We start from the raw sequence: 14,677 nt of genomic DNA, 5'->3' as shown, positions 1-14,677 counted from the left end.
ATAGCTCTCAGAAGGGTGAGCTGCCATATGTTTATCTTAAGAACTAATCCAAATCGGAAATAAGACTTAGGTAAAAACATTTGACTTCTTGATGTACAGTCACACCACACTTCCTGTTTTCAATAAATATGAAACAAAGGACATTCAAAGAACTCCTTAGATATTACTTTTTTACTGTTTAGAAGTTACATTTGTAGGAAATGTTTACCTGTACCCCCCAAAATCATTAAAATATGATCATCAACATCTTTAGCGGTCTGGCTCGTATGAACAGTATTGTTACTTGGAGAAATATTTCTTATTGAGCATAAATTCTAAAGCGCGTCTTATTTGAAACAGTTGTTTCCGGAAATATTTGATGCCTTGGAGAGTCGTGAGTCCCCTGCTACTGCTCTCAGCCTCATGAAGCTGACGGCCTGTCTGGAACGGGCCCTGGGTGACGTGAGTGTGAGGACGCTCGTTGTCGGGCCGTTAAAGTACCTGAGTGACTTGATTTTAATTATCCTTCTCCTCTAAAGTGCAGTTATTTCGTGCAGAGTTTTAGTATGTTTTGGATGATTATGACATTAAAGCATGGGTGTCTTCAGTAATGGTCTCCCACCATTTGTCCAAGCAGTTGCCTTATGGGTGATTTCTCCCTGAATATCATTTGGCTCACTGGAATGCAGTTGCTACATGAATTTTGTTTGAATTGTAGGTGTTTTTACTGGTCGGGAAGGAATGCCCGTTTCTTTTAAGAGACCTGCTTGCCTCTGCGGAGCTTGCTCAAGTCTTCGGGCGGCCTGTGGTAAGCTTCCCCCACAGCCACAGAGGAGGTGCAGCACCTGGTGGTGAGCGTCCGCTGCACTTGTGCTCCTCAAAAATATGCTGATGGGAGTGTCGTCACCCCACAGGTGGAGGGGCCTCAGAGCTTCCCGCAGCCTTGGGTTCTCCGAGCTGCCCGTCCCGTTTACACACAGGCCCCCACGGTACACTGTGGCGCTTCTGTGCCAAGTCGTTTCCTGTGTGAGTTTATCTGGATGTCAGGCTGTTTGATGCCCAGCACCGCCTGGGACAGGTCCCACCCTCGCCCTGCCCGGGGTCCCCTCTGCACCCTCCTCTCACCTGCACAGTGGGCCTCACAGCAGTGCCTTCTTCGTGGGCGGGTCTGAGGATGGGCGAGGCAGGTGCACGCAGTAACTGCTCAGTAACTGTAGGCTGTTTATTACCTCTATGCCGATGACTGTGTACTAACTAGGGCCGTGGTCGGCAAACCGCGGCTTGCGAGTGTGGCTCTTCCACAAAATACCATGTGTGGGCACGCACGTACAGTGCGATTGAAACTTCGTGGCCACACTCAAGGGGCCAAAGAGCCGCATGTGGCTCGAGAGCCACAGTTTGCCGACCACTGAACTAGGGGAACTGCTGTGGGAAGGAAGGAAACGTGACTTGTGGCATCAGTGGTTTATTAATGACTGCACTGCCCAGCCTCCGCTCTCCTTCCCTGCCCAGATGGACGTCCTGACGGTCTTCGTGGGCTCTCCGCGCGGACTCAACCTGCGCAATGTCCTGTGGCACGGGTTCGCGTCCCCGCAGGAAGTTCCTCCAAAGTAGGTGCTGCAGAAGGGCCTCCCTGTGGAGGGCACTGGGGGTTCACTCCTCTGTCGGGACAGGGAGGCCCGTCTCCGCAGGACTTGGAGGGGAAGCTGGGTGTTCTAGCGGAGCCCCTGCAGGGGTCCTCACGGTTTCAGCTCCCGTGTGTCTGAGGTTCTCTTGTTGCTCCCAGCCCATGTGGCACCGCTTCACTTTGCTTTCTTAATTTTGAACTTTTTCTCCTGAAAGGAAAGCCTTTTATACATATGACTGAGGTCTCCGGCATCTCCCACAGGTACTGTTCGATGCTGGTGCTGCTGACCGCGGGGCTGGGCCAGCTGCTGGAGGCTTACCTGCAGCAGACAGAGCGCACGGTGGCCCGTCGGCCGCTCCTCACGCTCGCGGACTCAGAGGACTGGACCGTCTTCCCCGGCAAGTCCCGCGTCTCCCCTGAGTGGCATTAGGGAGGCTGTCATCGGATCCTCAGGCGTGAGCTCCAGGTGGGGCGTTCTCTGGGTGACGTGCCGAGACAGAGCCACGAAGTCGTATGTGAAACGTCGCCACCTGGACCCGACCCTTTCCACTGCACCCGGGCTGCTGCCGGGAGTCCGTGGGTCCATGTTGGTGACGGGTTCAGTCTGTCCTCCAGAGGGACTGGCGTGCACGTGGTGTCGGGTCATTTATAAGGCGCCTCCGCTGCCCACACTTGGCTGTGCCTCTGGCTCCACGCGCTGTGCCCAGAGCCCTCGCGGTGGAACGGTCTTCACATCGTTTATCCTCACCGTGACCGAGCCTTTTACCAAATCGTGGGGAGGGGGACCCGGGACCTTGAAAGAGCTTTCCGCCTGTGCTTCTCCGAGCCCACTGCCCCTCACCGGCCGTCGCGGTACAAGGTCTGTGTCTGCCAGTGAGAATGTGACTCACGTGGCCCCACATCTCAGCCTTTTGTGCACGGACCCTGCGCTAGTCCGGTGACAGCCAATAATACGGTACATACAAATGGCAAGACACTTTTTAGAGCTGTTTAAGCTTATAAGAACTCAGAGGGAGGGCCAGAGATTCCCCTCCACCCCGCCGCCCGCCCACAGCCTCCCCCACATCAACACCCCCAGACTGGACATGTGTCACCAAGGATGAACCTCCTTTACGCGTCATAAGCACCGAAGTTTGTCGCTTACCCAGCATTCGCTCGAGGTTCCTGTATCTTGTGGAAGTTTATTTTCCTGGTCAGGTGGCCCGCTGGTTCACCTTGAACTCCTCTACAGAAGGTCACAGCCTGCACCACTAATGAGACGCAGTGTCCATGCCTGCTTCCGCCCAAGCCCCTGGGCTACCTGCCCCGCGCAGGGCAGGGCGGTCTTCCTCACCGGGGCCCCGGGCTGGGCTGCGCTCACCTGCGTGAGGAGACGAGGAGATGAGCCGCCTTGCCCCCAAGGGCGTTCACAGCTTTTCAGACTGTGGTTGTGCTGAAACCTCTTGCTGTCTTGCAGCTGCCACTGACGAGGTACTTTGGGCATTGGAGGAAGTGATGAAGAAATCCTCTTTCGTCCTGAGGATCATGTTGCCATATTGGGAAGTCGCGTTGACCAAGTTCAGGACACACAGGTGATGGGAAGGTGGCACAAGGGTGGTTCTTGAGTCCGGGGGCCAGTCCTTCCTCAGGCCCTGCCTCCAGGCCCTGCTGTGGGGCTCCAGCCGCGGGCGGGCGGCTGTCTGGAGGGGGGGCTCGCGGGAAACACCTTCCTGACCAGGAGATTGGCCTCCTCGTCGCGTGTCAAGGATCACAGGACGGCGGGTGCAGGTTATTGTTTTTAGAATCAGCTTGAAAAGTCATTGAGTTTTTACTGTGAGTGAAGCCCTGAGTCCAGGGTTGGCGAACCAGGGAACAGGAAATCGGTGTCTCGGGCTCTGAGGAGCGAGCTGGCGCTCATACCTCAGGGGTCGCCGGTCTTCACTCCTCCCACGTTTCCTGGGACGGCCACAGGGAGACCGTGAGAGCCACTGATGTCCTGGGTCTGAGTACTTTCCAGAAAGGAAATGCGGTGGCTTTGGATGACACCTCCCACTGAGGCACTAAAAGTGGCCCATCAGGCGGGAAAGCCCCGAAGCAGTTGTAAAGGCCCGAGTCTAAGGAGACGGCCCTGTCTTTCTGTGGACACAGCGCCCATTCTGGACACCGCACCCTGGCCGGGGGGCCGGCCGTGCCCACCTCACAGGGGGCTGTGCTTTTCCTCCGTTTCGCAGGTTCGCCGACTGTGCCATGCTGCTGTTGACGCAGTTGGAGACGGGGCTGCGGGGCCTGTTTGCCAAGGTTAACGGGTGTCCCAGGAGACTCCTGACGGCCGAGGTACGCGTGCGAGCGGCAGGCTTCTGCAGTGATCTTAGCGCCTCATTTCTGTTTGCAGTTCATGAACCTGTTAGCTAAGAGCTTTCCTCAGGAGACTCAGTGTCCTTTTTTGTGGCTTTCCATTATAATGTTTTATAGGATTTACATTTATTTATGGTTGATTGTGGTAGTTCCATCATATTTTAAAAGTAGTCTTTTAAATTCAGTGATGTCATGCAACTAGTTACCACTCGTTCCTGTCTGTAGCCGTAGTCACTGACTTATCACCGTGGCCCACAGGAGGTCCATGGTCTGCAGCACGCGCCCTCTGTAAGGACCCTACTCCTCTACTCCTCTTGGCCAGAACTCATCCCACCCCGCTGTGGGAGCTCGGGTGGCAGTGTGCCCAGTTAACTATTAAGAGATCCATGGATAAGGAAAGGGGGACCCCGAATTATAGGGTGAGCAGCAGCATCTGCCATGTCTTCTTTTCCACTTTCTTTCACTAGTTCATCTTCCTCTTTTTGCCCCTTTATGTCAACATTCCTCAAAATTCTCTTCTCAACCTTGTCCTGTCCTTAGATTTGCTCCTTGGGAGATCTCACACAACCCCATGCCTACAGCTGTCACCTCTGCGGGGACAGCAACTAGAAAACACTTGGAACCTCATGAAAACGGAAGCCCAACCTATCAGAGGCTGTCGATGCAGCCAAAGCAGCTACGAGGGCAATTCGTAGCATTAAGGTCCAGGGTCTCCAGGCATTGACTCTAACTCAGTTCTTTCATCTCCTGAGTTAGGTTGACACCTGTTTGCTGAATATCTTCATGTGGGTTTTCCCCAGCATCTCAAACTTACTTTATTTTTAAAAAGCATATTTTTTCTCCTACAAATTCCTTATTCTTATCCTCTCAGTGGCTCTGGCCCCAGACCTTAGCACTGCCCTGTGCTTTGCCTGCACTTCATTCTCCATGGCCACTCGGTCCAGCACTGCCCATCGGTTCTTCTATGATGGACGTTGTGCCCCTCCTTTCTGCGCTGAGGCCTGCCTGGTTCCTTGTCCCGCCCCCTGAGCTCCTGCCCCATCCGTCTTCATGCTGCTCTTCCTTCTCTGACCCATGCTCACGCTGCCACCCATTGTCTTCTAAACCAGTACCTAGCCCTGTGTCTTCTGTGGCCTCAAGTGCTCAACAGCCAGTGGCGTCCCCGTGCCGCGCGCACAGGTCCCAGGCCTCTCAGCGGGTTCCTCCCCGCTGTTGTGCAGAGGAGCTGCGTGCCGCAGTAGAAGGCGGGATCAGAGCTGAGCCCGCCCGGAGCCTGTGTCTGTCGACGGTGCTGGTCACACCAAGAGTGTGGGAACCGGGCTGTTTGTGGGGAAATGCCCCGTTGCTCTTGCCTCGTGCCGTCAGCAGAGGCACCGTGTGGGCAGTGGTTTGTGACGCTGCGGGCCTGGAGGTGTGAGGAGGTCGAGCTGAACGGCCAGCACGGGCAGAGTTCCAGCGGCCAGGGCCCTGGGTCCCACGTGGCCGTCACGTGTGTGTTTTGTCCACGTTCTTCCCAAAGTGCTGCTGGGTGGAGGCGGATTTCAGATGAGGTTTTCATGTTCGTTGGCATGTCAGACTCCTCCTGCTTTGAACAGTTCACCTGCTCGTATTTTGCTTTAATTATTTCCTTTTTTCCCTTTTCTGAAGTCGGCAGCTCTGTACACCACCTTTGATGAAGTAAGTGAACTTGAACTTACAAGGTATCTTGAAACAAACAAAACAACATATTCTTTTAAAATCCAAAGTGAAAGATTAGCCATCATTCACAAGCTTATAGGAAAGCGTGGATCGTCGTATAAGCTAGAAACAGCCTTAGAGCTGAATATCGCTTTCAGGATGAGTTGGGGCCCAGCATTATTCACCAAGTCTCTAAAGTCGCAGAGACAAGGCCGGGAAATGCCGGGGCCAGCATCAAGCGCTGCAGCTATCAGAGGCTCACACGTCAGTTACGGCTAGCGCCTGCTTGTTTTGCACGTGAAACACATCAGCTACTGCCATGAGCATGTAGTAGTCACTGAGGCGTGTCATCTGAGGGGTAGGGGGCGGGATTCTGAAAGAGGAAGTCCGGAATAGTGAAAGTCGCAGTGAAATGTTTTTATCATTGGTAGAATGTAGAGGCCTCTGTGTGCCTCCTCTGTGTGCCTCCTGGGTGGACTCCGTACAGACCCCGAAGCCGGTGATGCCACGGAACAGCTCCGAGAGGAGACGGGATTCACTCTACCTTTGGATGACTTAGCTCCGGGAACTGGGGGAGGGGGTTAAGAAGGAGCCTGCTCAGTGCGGAGTTTATCCCGTTAGTAACTGATTCGCTGTTACTGGGTGTGTATTTGGGGCTGCGGGGACTGAACTAGACAGTGAAGTCAGGTCCGTACAGGATTTGGGCCTCAGGATTGGCTCCTGCTTGGGCCCCATCATCTTCGTGAGCCAAGTGACTCATGAAGTAACTGGTGGACACGGAGCACACAAGCACACGTGTACATGTGAAGAGACAGAGACATGCAGACACACACATATATAAGTAGACATAAACACACATAAAACACAGACACCCACATATACAAGTACACAAACATACATACAAACACAAATACACATATATACAAGTGTGCAGACACAGATACACACATACAAGTACACGCAAACACACACAAATACATGTGAACACACATGCGTGTAGCCACACATAAACACAACACACATACATGTACACAGAGACACACCCTCACAGTTAGAAAGCTGCATGTACTCAGGTCATTAAACGGGTTAAGAGACGTTTTCCTGGCCCGGGGGCAGTTTCCTTGGAGACGCCCTCACTTCATCTGATTGGCTTGGGGCTTATTTAACGATTCGCAGCAAAGGCACAGGGCAGGGTGCTTCGGCTCTGAAAGGCCCATGCGTGCCCGTGTACCAGCCGAATTGCTTGTTTTGGGTGTTTTTAGATGTTGGCACAACACCTGAGTGATGGCGAGATCAACCAGCTTCCTCTTGTCCTCGGGGCGCCCGCGATGGTAAGGCCTTTCTGGGCTGACGCTCTTTGTTCCCGGGTGTGACCAGCACTTCTCTGACGTGGCACTGACTGGCCAAGACGTGCGCAGAGAGAGCGCTGGGCCCTCCGCACGCTCCCTCGTCTCCGCCGCTGCGCCCGGCCTGCGGCTGCTGGTTGTTCAGGTTCCGTCTGGGCCTGGAGTCAGCGGTTCCCGGCAGTGCGCTCCTCCGGCGTGTTGGCGGGGCCTCTGCTGAGGATGCTGACGAGCCTGTTGTCCGTCTCTTCCGCAAGGAGTTCCTCTGGGACTTCCTGAACCACCAGGAGGGGCCTCGCGTCAGAGATCACCTAAGCCACGGGGAGCTCAGCCTCCCTGCGTTTCCCCAAGGACTGGCCGACCAGCTGCTCGCCTTCTCCCTGGTGCTGTTGCTGAGGTTCGCTGATGAAGACCTCACTTCAGAGCTGAAGGTAGCGGAGGGGGAAGGAGACAGTCTGGTCCCTGCCCTGCGTCTCGGAAAGGGTAGCGTTCATTTTTAACACATTGTTTGCGGGTAGTTTTTATCGTACGCTAACAGGTGGCGTGGGCCATTTCTGCTAATTTTTTTGCGCAAATGGCAACGTTCAGTAAAATTACGATAACTTTAGTTTACGTATTTATACGTTACCCGAATTCTACCGCTAGTCTATAAAAAACATATTAATACGTGTCCCGCGCTCTACTACCAGTCAACGTAAAAGGTATAAGTAAAACATATAAATACGTTTCCCGCATACAATGTGTTAAACACCATTCACTTCATCGTCTCTTGCTTCATTTACCTGGTTTACTGTGTGCCGCCATCAGAACACATAATTGTGCATTCATTACATGGATTGATGCTAATGTTTACATTTCTACTAAATTCTATTTTTTAGGAGAATCTCTCAAATTTTCCAAATGTTTGGGATCTTTTCTTTCTTATTTCTGTCTGTTTGTTGCATTGTGGACAAGCGTGGATTTGGCCTTTTACTCTATCACTGTCTTCACTTCTTCAAACATCACTTTGTTGGCAATGATGTGACTTCAACCCAAACCTGTTCTGCGGAGAGCTCAGCTGCTACAGCTGAACGGAACGAGGCGGAGGAATCGGGACGTGGGGCTTAACATTCAATAGAACAAAACCGGCAGCCTCACCACGCGTGTTTCCCACCAGGAAAAAGCAGCAGTCCAGGCGCTGGTCAGGCTGGCGGAAGGCTACAGCGCTCGCTTCCACCCGGTCGCGCTGATTAAAAAGCAGGTGAGCTGCGTGGCGGCCGTTTCGGGGCGGGGGGGTGTGCGGCTGCTGCCGCGCCTGGAAGGCTCAGGCTCGGGCTGCCTCGTTGGGGCGGACTCCGGTGGGCAGACCTGGCGCTCCCACCACAGTGGTCACTCAGATGCGAGGCCTCGCACGGTGGCTCAGGTGTGCGGCCTCTTTGTAAAATGTGTAGACACGTGCAGTGGTGTCTACAGTAGCCACTTCATTTCCTTACACTTCTCTTTTATCCTCCCCAACGGGGATCAAACCCACAACCAAGGTAAGTGCCCTGCCAGGAGTCAAACCCGTAACCTGTTGGTGAATGAGACGACGCTCCAGCCAGCTCAGCAGCCCAGCCTGGGCCTCCTACCGTTTGTGGGTCAGATGTTTTGGATGGGCTGAGGGCTGGGTCCCGTATGATACTGGAACTGGGTGCTGGCACTTGGCCATGACCACTGGCTGAGGCCTTGTCTTCACCCAGAGCGTGTGGCCCACAGCACCAGGGAGAAGCACGCTCCCCCCGCCCCCCGCCTGGGAAGTCACCCCACGCCCGGCCACCCCGCAGGCTCCTGGGGACTGTGCCCATTAAGTGAGTCCGACTCAGAGGGGACCGGCCCCGTCCTGGCCACAGTGCATCGGAATTTTCGACAGCTCCACAGCCGCTCGGACATTGCTCGCACGGACCTGGCGTGCCTCCGGCCTTTCTGTATCTCACAATGAATAACCAACACCCACCACCTGGTTTTCAAACGTAATATCCGTAGCAGTTTTACACACAGGTTTCTAGAAGGTGACGGGCACACCTGCAGCAATTTCAAAACAAGGTTTTAAAATAGGTTTCTTCTAAAGCAGCGGTTCTCAGCCTTGGCTGCACATTAGAATCACCTGGGAATCTTTTTAAAATCCTGATTTCTGGGCCTCATCCTCTGGAAATGCTGTTTCTTTGTTATGGGGTGGGGCCACAACATTAATAACAAAGAAACAGAATTTCCGGAGGATGAGGCCCAGAAATCAGGATTTTAAAAAGATTCCCAGGTGATTCTAATGTGCAGCCAAGGTTGAGAACCGCTGCTCTAGAGCCTTATTGCAGAACCTTCAGAAGCCAGGGCCTTTTCCTCCCAGGTGCTGAGCTGTGAGGAGAGCGTCCGGTCGTGGCCTCTGCTGCCGTTGCCGGAGGACGCTGCCAGGGAAGCGGCCAGGTGAGCTCCATCCCGGGAGCGTGCAGGCCTCACAGCAGTCGGGGAGCAGCTGGACCGTGGGACAGGAAATGCCCGGGAGGGACCATGGGGCCTGGTGACGGGTGGAGTGGGGGTGGAGAGGAAGAAGGGTGGTCGTCCAGCTCAGAGCTCAGCTGTGGGTGGGTATGTGTGGAGACTGAGAGCGTGGACAATCAGAAAGGGCGTCTGACTCTCAGGAGAGAAGTGGGAACACGGATTTTGGATTGTAGAGTCAGAGACAGATTCACGAGTCAGCAAAGCATATTGCTTTTAGCATATTGTACCATTGACTTTTTTTATCTTCTTCCAAGGATGGAGATATAAAATTATATATATATAATTTTAAAGAGAGACATAGGGAGAAAGAGAGAAACATTGATGTGAGAGAGAAATATCAATTGGTTTCCCATACACACTCCAACCGGGAATCGAACCCACAACCCTCCAGTGCACAGGACAGTGCTCCAGCTGTTACTGGGAAACCCTGGTTGGGCTCCAGCTGCCTGTTGCTGTGCCCAATACCAAAGGCAGGGTGGAATCATTTAAGGCGTTTATTGAGAAGGCAGCCAACCAAGGAGACAGGACGCTTACAGGCATTCAAATCCTGTCTTCCAGCAGGTGCAGGGGACAGGACTATAAAGGGGAAGGGGCTGGGGGATGAACATCAGCTACTGTCATCAGGAGATGAGATGATGTGGATGAGGTGGCGTGGGCGAGGTGGTGTGGGCGAGGTGGTGTGGGCGAGGGGGTGTGGGCGAGGTGGTGTGGGCGAGGGGGTGTGGGCGAGGTGGTGTGGGCGAGGGGGTGTGGGCGAGGTGGTGTGGGCGAGGGGGTGTGGGCGAGGTGGTGTGGGCGAGGGGGTGTGGGCGAGGTGGTGTGGGCGAGGGGGTGTGGGCGAGGTGGTGTGGGCGAGGGGGTGTGGGCGAGGTGGTGTGGGCGAGGGGGTGTGGGCGAGGTGGTGTGGGCGAGGGGGTGTGGGCGAGGTGGTGTGGGCGAGGGGGTGTGGGCGAGGTGGTGTGGGCGAGGGGGTGTGGGCGAGGTGGTGTGGGCGAGGGGGTGTGGGCGAGGTGGTGTGGGCGAGGGGGTGTGGGCGAGGTGGTGTGGGCGAGGGGGTGTGGGCGAGGTGGTGTGGGCGAGGGGGTGTGGGCGAGGTGGTGTGGGCGAGGGGGTGTGGGCGAGGTGGTGTGGGCGAGGGGGTGTGGGCGAGGTGGTGTGGGCGAGGGGGTGTGGGCGAGGTGGTGTGGGCGAGGGGGTGTGGGCGAGGTGGTGTGGGCGAGGGGGTGTGGGCGAGGTGGTGTGGGCGAGGGGGTGTGGGCGAGGTGGTGTGGGCGAGGGGGTGTGGGCGAGGTGGTGTGGGCGAGGGGGTGTGGGCGAGGTGGTGTGGGCGAGGGGGTGTGGGCGAGGTGGTGTGGGCGAGGGGGTGTGGGCGAGGTGGTGTGGGCGAGGGGGTGTGGGCGAGGTGGTGTGGGCGAGGGGGTGTGGGCGAGGTGGTGTGGGCGAGGGGGTGTGGGCGAGGTGGTGTGGGCGAGGGGGTGTGGGCGAGGTGGTGTGGGCGAGGGGGTGTGGGCGAGGTGGTGTGGGCGAGGGGGTGTGGGCGAGGTGGTGTGGGCGAGGGGGTGTGGGCGAGGTGGTGTGGGCGAGGGGGTGTGGGCGAGGTGGTGTGGGCGAGGGGGTGTGGGCGAGGTGGTGTGGGCGAGGGGGTGTGGGCGAGGTGGTGTGGGCGAGGGGGTGTGGGCGAGGTGGTGTGGGCGAGGGGGTGTGGGCGAGGTGGTGTGGGCGAGGGGGTGTGGGCGAGGTGGTGTGGGCGAGGGGGTGTGGGCGAGGTGGTGTGGGCGAGGGGGTGTGGGCGAGGTGGTGTGGGCGAGGGGGTGTGGGCGAGGTGGTGTGGGCGAGGGGGTGTGGGCGAGGTGGTGTGGGCGAGGGGGTGTGGGCGAGGTGGTGTGGGCGAGGGGGTGTGGGCGAGGTGGTGTGGGCGAGGGGGTGTGGGCGAGGTGGTGTGGGCGAGGGGGTGTGGGCGAGGTGGTGTGGGCGAGGGGGTGTGGGCGAGGTGGTGTGGGCGAGGGGGTGTGGGCGAGGTGGTGTGGGCGAGGGGGTGTGGGCGAGGTGGTGTGGGCGAGGGGGTGTGGGCGAGGTGGTGTGGGCGAGGGGGTGTGGGCGAGGTGGTGTGGGCGAGGGGGTGTGGGCGAGGTGGTGTGGGCGAGGGGGTGTGGGCGAGGTGGTGTGGGCGAGGGGGTGTGGGCGAGGTGGTGTGGGCGAGGGGGTGTGGGCGAGGTGGTGTGGGCGAGGGGGTGTGGGCGAGGTGGTGTGGGCGAGGGGGTGTGGGCGAGGTGGTGTGGGCGAGGGGGTGTGGGCGAGGTGGTGTGGGCGAGGGGGTGTGGGCGAGGTGGTGTGGGCGAGGGGGTGTGGGCGAGGTGGTGTGGGCGAGGGGGTGTGGGCGAGGTGGTGTGGGCGAGGGGGTGTGGGCGAGGTGGTGTGGGCGAGGGGGTGTGGGCGAGGTGGTGTGGGCGAGGGGGTGTGGGCGAGGTGGTGTGGGCGAGGGGGTGTGGGCGAGGTGGTGTGGGCGAGGGGGTGTGGGCGAGGTGGTGTGGGCGAGGGGGTGTGGGCGAGGTGGTGTGGGCGAGGGGGTGTGGGCGAGGTGGTGTGGGCGAGGGGGTGTGGGCGAGGTGGTGTGGGCGAGGGGGTGTGGGCGAGGTGGTGTGGGCGAGGGGGTGTGGGCGAGGTGGTGTGGGCGAGGGGGTGTGGGCGAGGTGGTGTGGGCGAGGGGGTGTGGGCGAGGTGGTGTGGGCGAGGGGGTGTGGGCGAGGTGGTGTGGGCGAGGGGGTGTGGGCGAGGTGGTGTGGGCGAGGGGGTGTGGGCGAGGTGGTGTGGGCGAGGGGGTGTGGGCGAGGTGGTGTGGGCGAGGGGGTGTGGGCGAGGTGGTGTGGGCGAGGGGGTGTGGGCGAGGTGGTGTGGGCGAGGGGGTGTGGGCGAGGTGGTGTGGGCGAGGGGGTGTGGGCGAGGTGGTGTGGGCGAGGGGGTGTGGGCGAGGTGGTGTGGGCGAGGGGGTGTGGGCGAGGTGGTGTGGGCGAGGGGGTGTGGGCGAGGTGGTGTGGGCGAGGGGGTGTGGGCGAGGTGGTGTGGGCGAGGGGGTGTGGGCGAGGTGGTGTGGGCGAGGGGGTGTGGGCGAGGTGGTGTGGGCGAGGGGGTGTGGGCGAGGTGGTGTGGGCGAGGGGGTGTGGGCGAGGTGGTGTGGGCGAGGGGGTGTGGGCGAGGTGGTGTGGGCGAGGGGGTGTGGGCGAGGTGGTGTGGGCGAGGGGGTGTGGGCGAGGTGGTGTGGGCGAGGGGGTGTGGGCGAGGTGGTGTGGGCGAGGGGGTGTGGGCGAGGTGGTGTGGGCGAGGGGGTGTGGGCGAGGTGGTGTGGGCGAGGGGGTGTGGGCGAGGTGGTGTGGGCGAGGGGGTGTGGGCGAGGTGGTGTGGGCGAGGGGGTGTGGGCGAGGTGGTGTGGGCGAGGGGGTGTGGGCGAGGTGGTGTGGGCGAGGGGGTGTGGGCGAGGTGGTGTGGGCGAGGGGGTGTGGGCGAGGTGGTGTGGGCGAGGGGGTGTGGGCGAGGTGGTGTGGGCGAGGGGGTGTGGGCGAGGTGGTGTGGGCGAGGGGGTGTGGGCGAGGTGGTGTGGGCGAGGGGGTGTGGGCGAGGTGGTGTGGGCGAGGGGGTGTGGGCGAGGTGGTGTGGGCGAGGGGGTGTGGGCGAGGTGGTGTGGGCGAGGGGGTGTGGGCGAGGTGGTGTGGGCGAGGGGGTGTGGGCGAGGTGGTGTGGGCGAGGGGGTGTGGGCGAGGTGGTGTGGGCGAGGGGGTGTGGGCGAGGTGGTGTGGGCGAGGGGGTGTGGGCGAGGTGGTGTGGGCGAGGGGGTGTGGGCGAGGTGGTGTGGGCGAGGGGGTGTGGGCGAGGTGGTGTGGGCGAGGCGGTGTGGGTGAGATGATGTTTTGACTCCTGGTGGGTCGGCCGACCATGCCTATCGGTTCTGCTTACTGGATTCACAGCCGAATCACTTCCTCAATCACATATGAAAAACTTAGCCCTCTATTCACATAAGTATATTTGTTCTAAGATTTAAAATAATATGATTATTTTTTAGATTAATTCAGGTGCTCTACCTATCTATGTATATAAAAGCATAATATGCAAACTGTCCCCTCGGGAATTTGACTGGGAGTCCTGGAGTTTGATTGCTTGCTATGACGTGCGTGACCATCAGGGGGCAGCGCTGAATGAAGGAAGGCTTCAGCCAGCAGCCGGAAGGACCCAATCGGCCCTGATCACCGGGCAGGCCTAGGGACCCTGTCTGTGCTCGAATTTCATGCACCGAGCCTCTAGGCAGATTATAAGCCCCCTTATCACAACCAGCCGAGCCCCACCCCGCCAGGGCACCATGGCGGCCTTTTCATTTATAGCTGAGGAAGCATTTTCAGATTAACCACTTTTCTCAGTGAACTTTGCCAGACACCTGAATTACATCAGGTACGATTAAATGCCTTCTTTTTCCAGATTAGGTGGCAGTTCTGAAGCCAGTGCCTGTGAGCCTTTGATTATAAAGATCATGTCTGAGCTGTGCCGCCACGTGCCTGGGCACCACTGTGCTTTTGGGGGCTTAGATAGCCTTCCTGTTGAGAGGTAAGTTTCCTCCCACACTCATCAGACATTGACGTGCAAGCCGGAGTCGGTAGCGGGGCTTCGGTGCTCTCAGCCTGGCTGGTCTGTGATGACAGCCCCAGGTGAGCCTGCATGGCGGGATCCCCTGTGTGTGTAAGAGCAGACGTGAGCTGGCCTCCGTGGGACTCAGTGCAGCAGGCGGCATGGTGGCCCGGGAGGTCGGCGATGGCCATGCCCACAGGGCCCAGCTTGGGGCTGTGCCCACAGAGCTGTGCTCTGACCGCAGGTGGCCCCGGCCGCTCCCGTACATCTGCAGCCTCCGCGTGCCGACCCTGTTCTGCCCCAGAGCCGTCCTGGAGGTGCTGACCGTTCTCCGAAGCATCAGCTCACGCTGCGCCCAGGTGTCCCAGCAGGTGGCGGCCTCCCTGGAGCGCAGAGGCCAGCAGTGGGCGGAGAAGACACTGCGCTCCCGGCAGAGGCAGAATTTCCTGCGCATGGTGAGCAGGTGCGTGGCTGTGCCGTGTGCGTGGCGAGCAGGTGCGTGGCTGTGCCGTGTGCGGGGGGGGCAGGTGCGTGGCTGTGCCTGGTTCGAAGGAGCCTTGGGCAGGAGTTACCTCTGGAGCAGTTCTGGTTCTTA

General features: G+C 58.6%; 1 protein-coding gene across 4 annotated transcripts in view; it reads left to right on the top strand.

The window, feature by feature from the left end:
* ERMARD (ER membrane-associated RNA degradation) overlaps positions 1-14,677 on the top strand; it is a 20,455-nt gene that overhangs the window by 3,045 nt on the left and 2,733 nt on the right. For 2 of the 4 annotated variants that reach the window (XM_006755158.2, XM_006755162.2), the window contains 13 exons: positions 340-441; positions 698-787; positions 1,492-1,589; positions 1,868-2,004; positions 3,063-3,177; positions 3,817-3,919; positions 5,588-5,617; positions 6,880-6,948; positions 7,218-7,391; positions 8,117-8,200; positions 9,320-9,396; positions 13,936-14,061; positions 14,327-14,545. In XM_006755158.2, coding sequence (XP_006755221.1) covers positions 340-441; positions 698-787; positions 1,492-1,589; positions 1,868-2,004; positions 3,063-3,177; positions 3,817-3,919; positions 5,588-5,617; positions 6,880-6,948; positions 7,218-7,391; positions 8,117-8,200; positions 9,320-9,396; positions 13,936-14,061; positions 14,327-14,545 — 1,424 coding nt within the window. The remainder of the gene's footprint in view (positions 1-339; positions 442-697; positions 788-1,491; positions 1,590-1,867; positions 2,005-3,062; positions 3,178-3,816; positions 3,920-5,587; positions 5,618-6,879; positions 6,949-7,217; positions 7,392-8,116; positions 8,201-9,319; positions 9,397-13,935; positions 14,062-14,326; positions 14,546-14,677) is intronic. The other 2 variants (XM_015558385.1, XM_015558386.1) reach the window with 2 other exon arrangements.

This window comes from Myotis davidii, unplaced genomic scaffold, assembly GCF_000327345.1.
Source record: "Myotis davidii unplaced genomic scaffold, ASM32734v1 scaffold592, whole genome shotgun sequence".
In the NCBI taxonomy this organism is placed as follows: Eukaryota; Metazoa; Chordata; class Mammalia; order Chiroptera; family Vespertilionidae; genus Myotis; species Myotis davidii.
The sequence above is the reverse complement of the archived record's forward strand: the minus strand, read 5'-3'. Positions and strand labels throughout refer to the sequence as shown.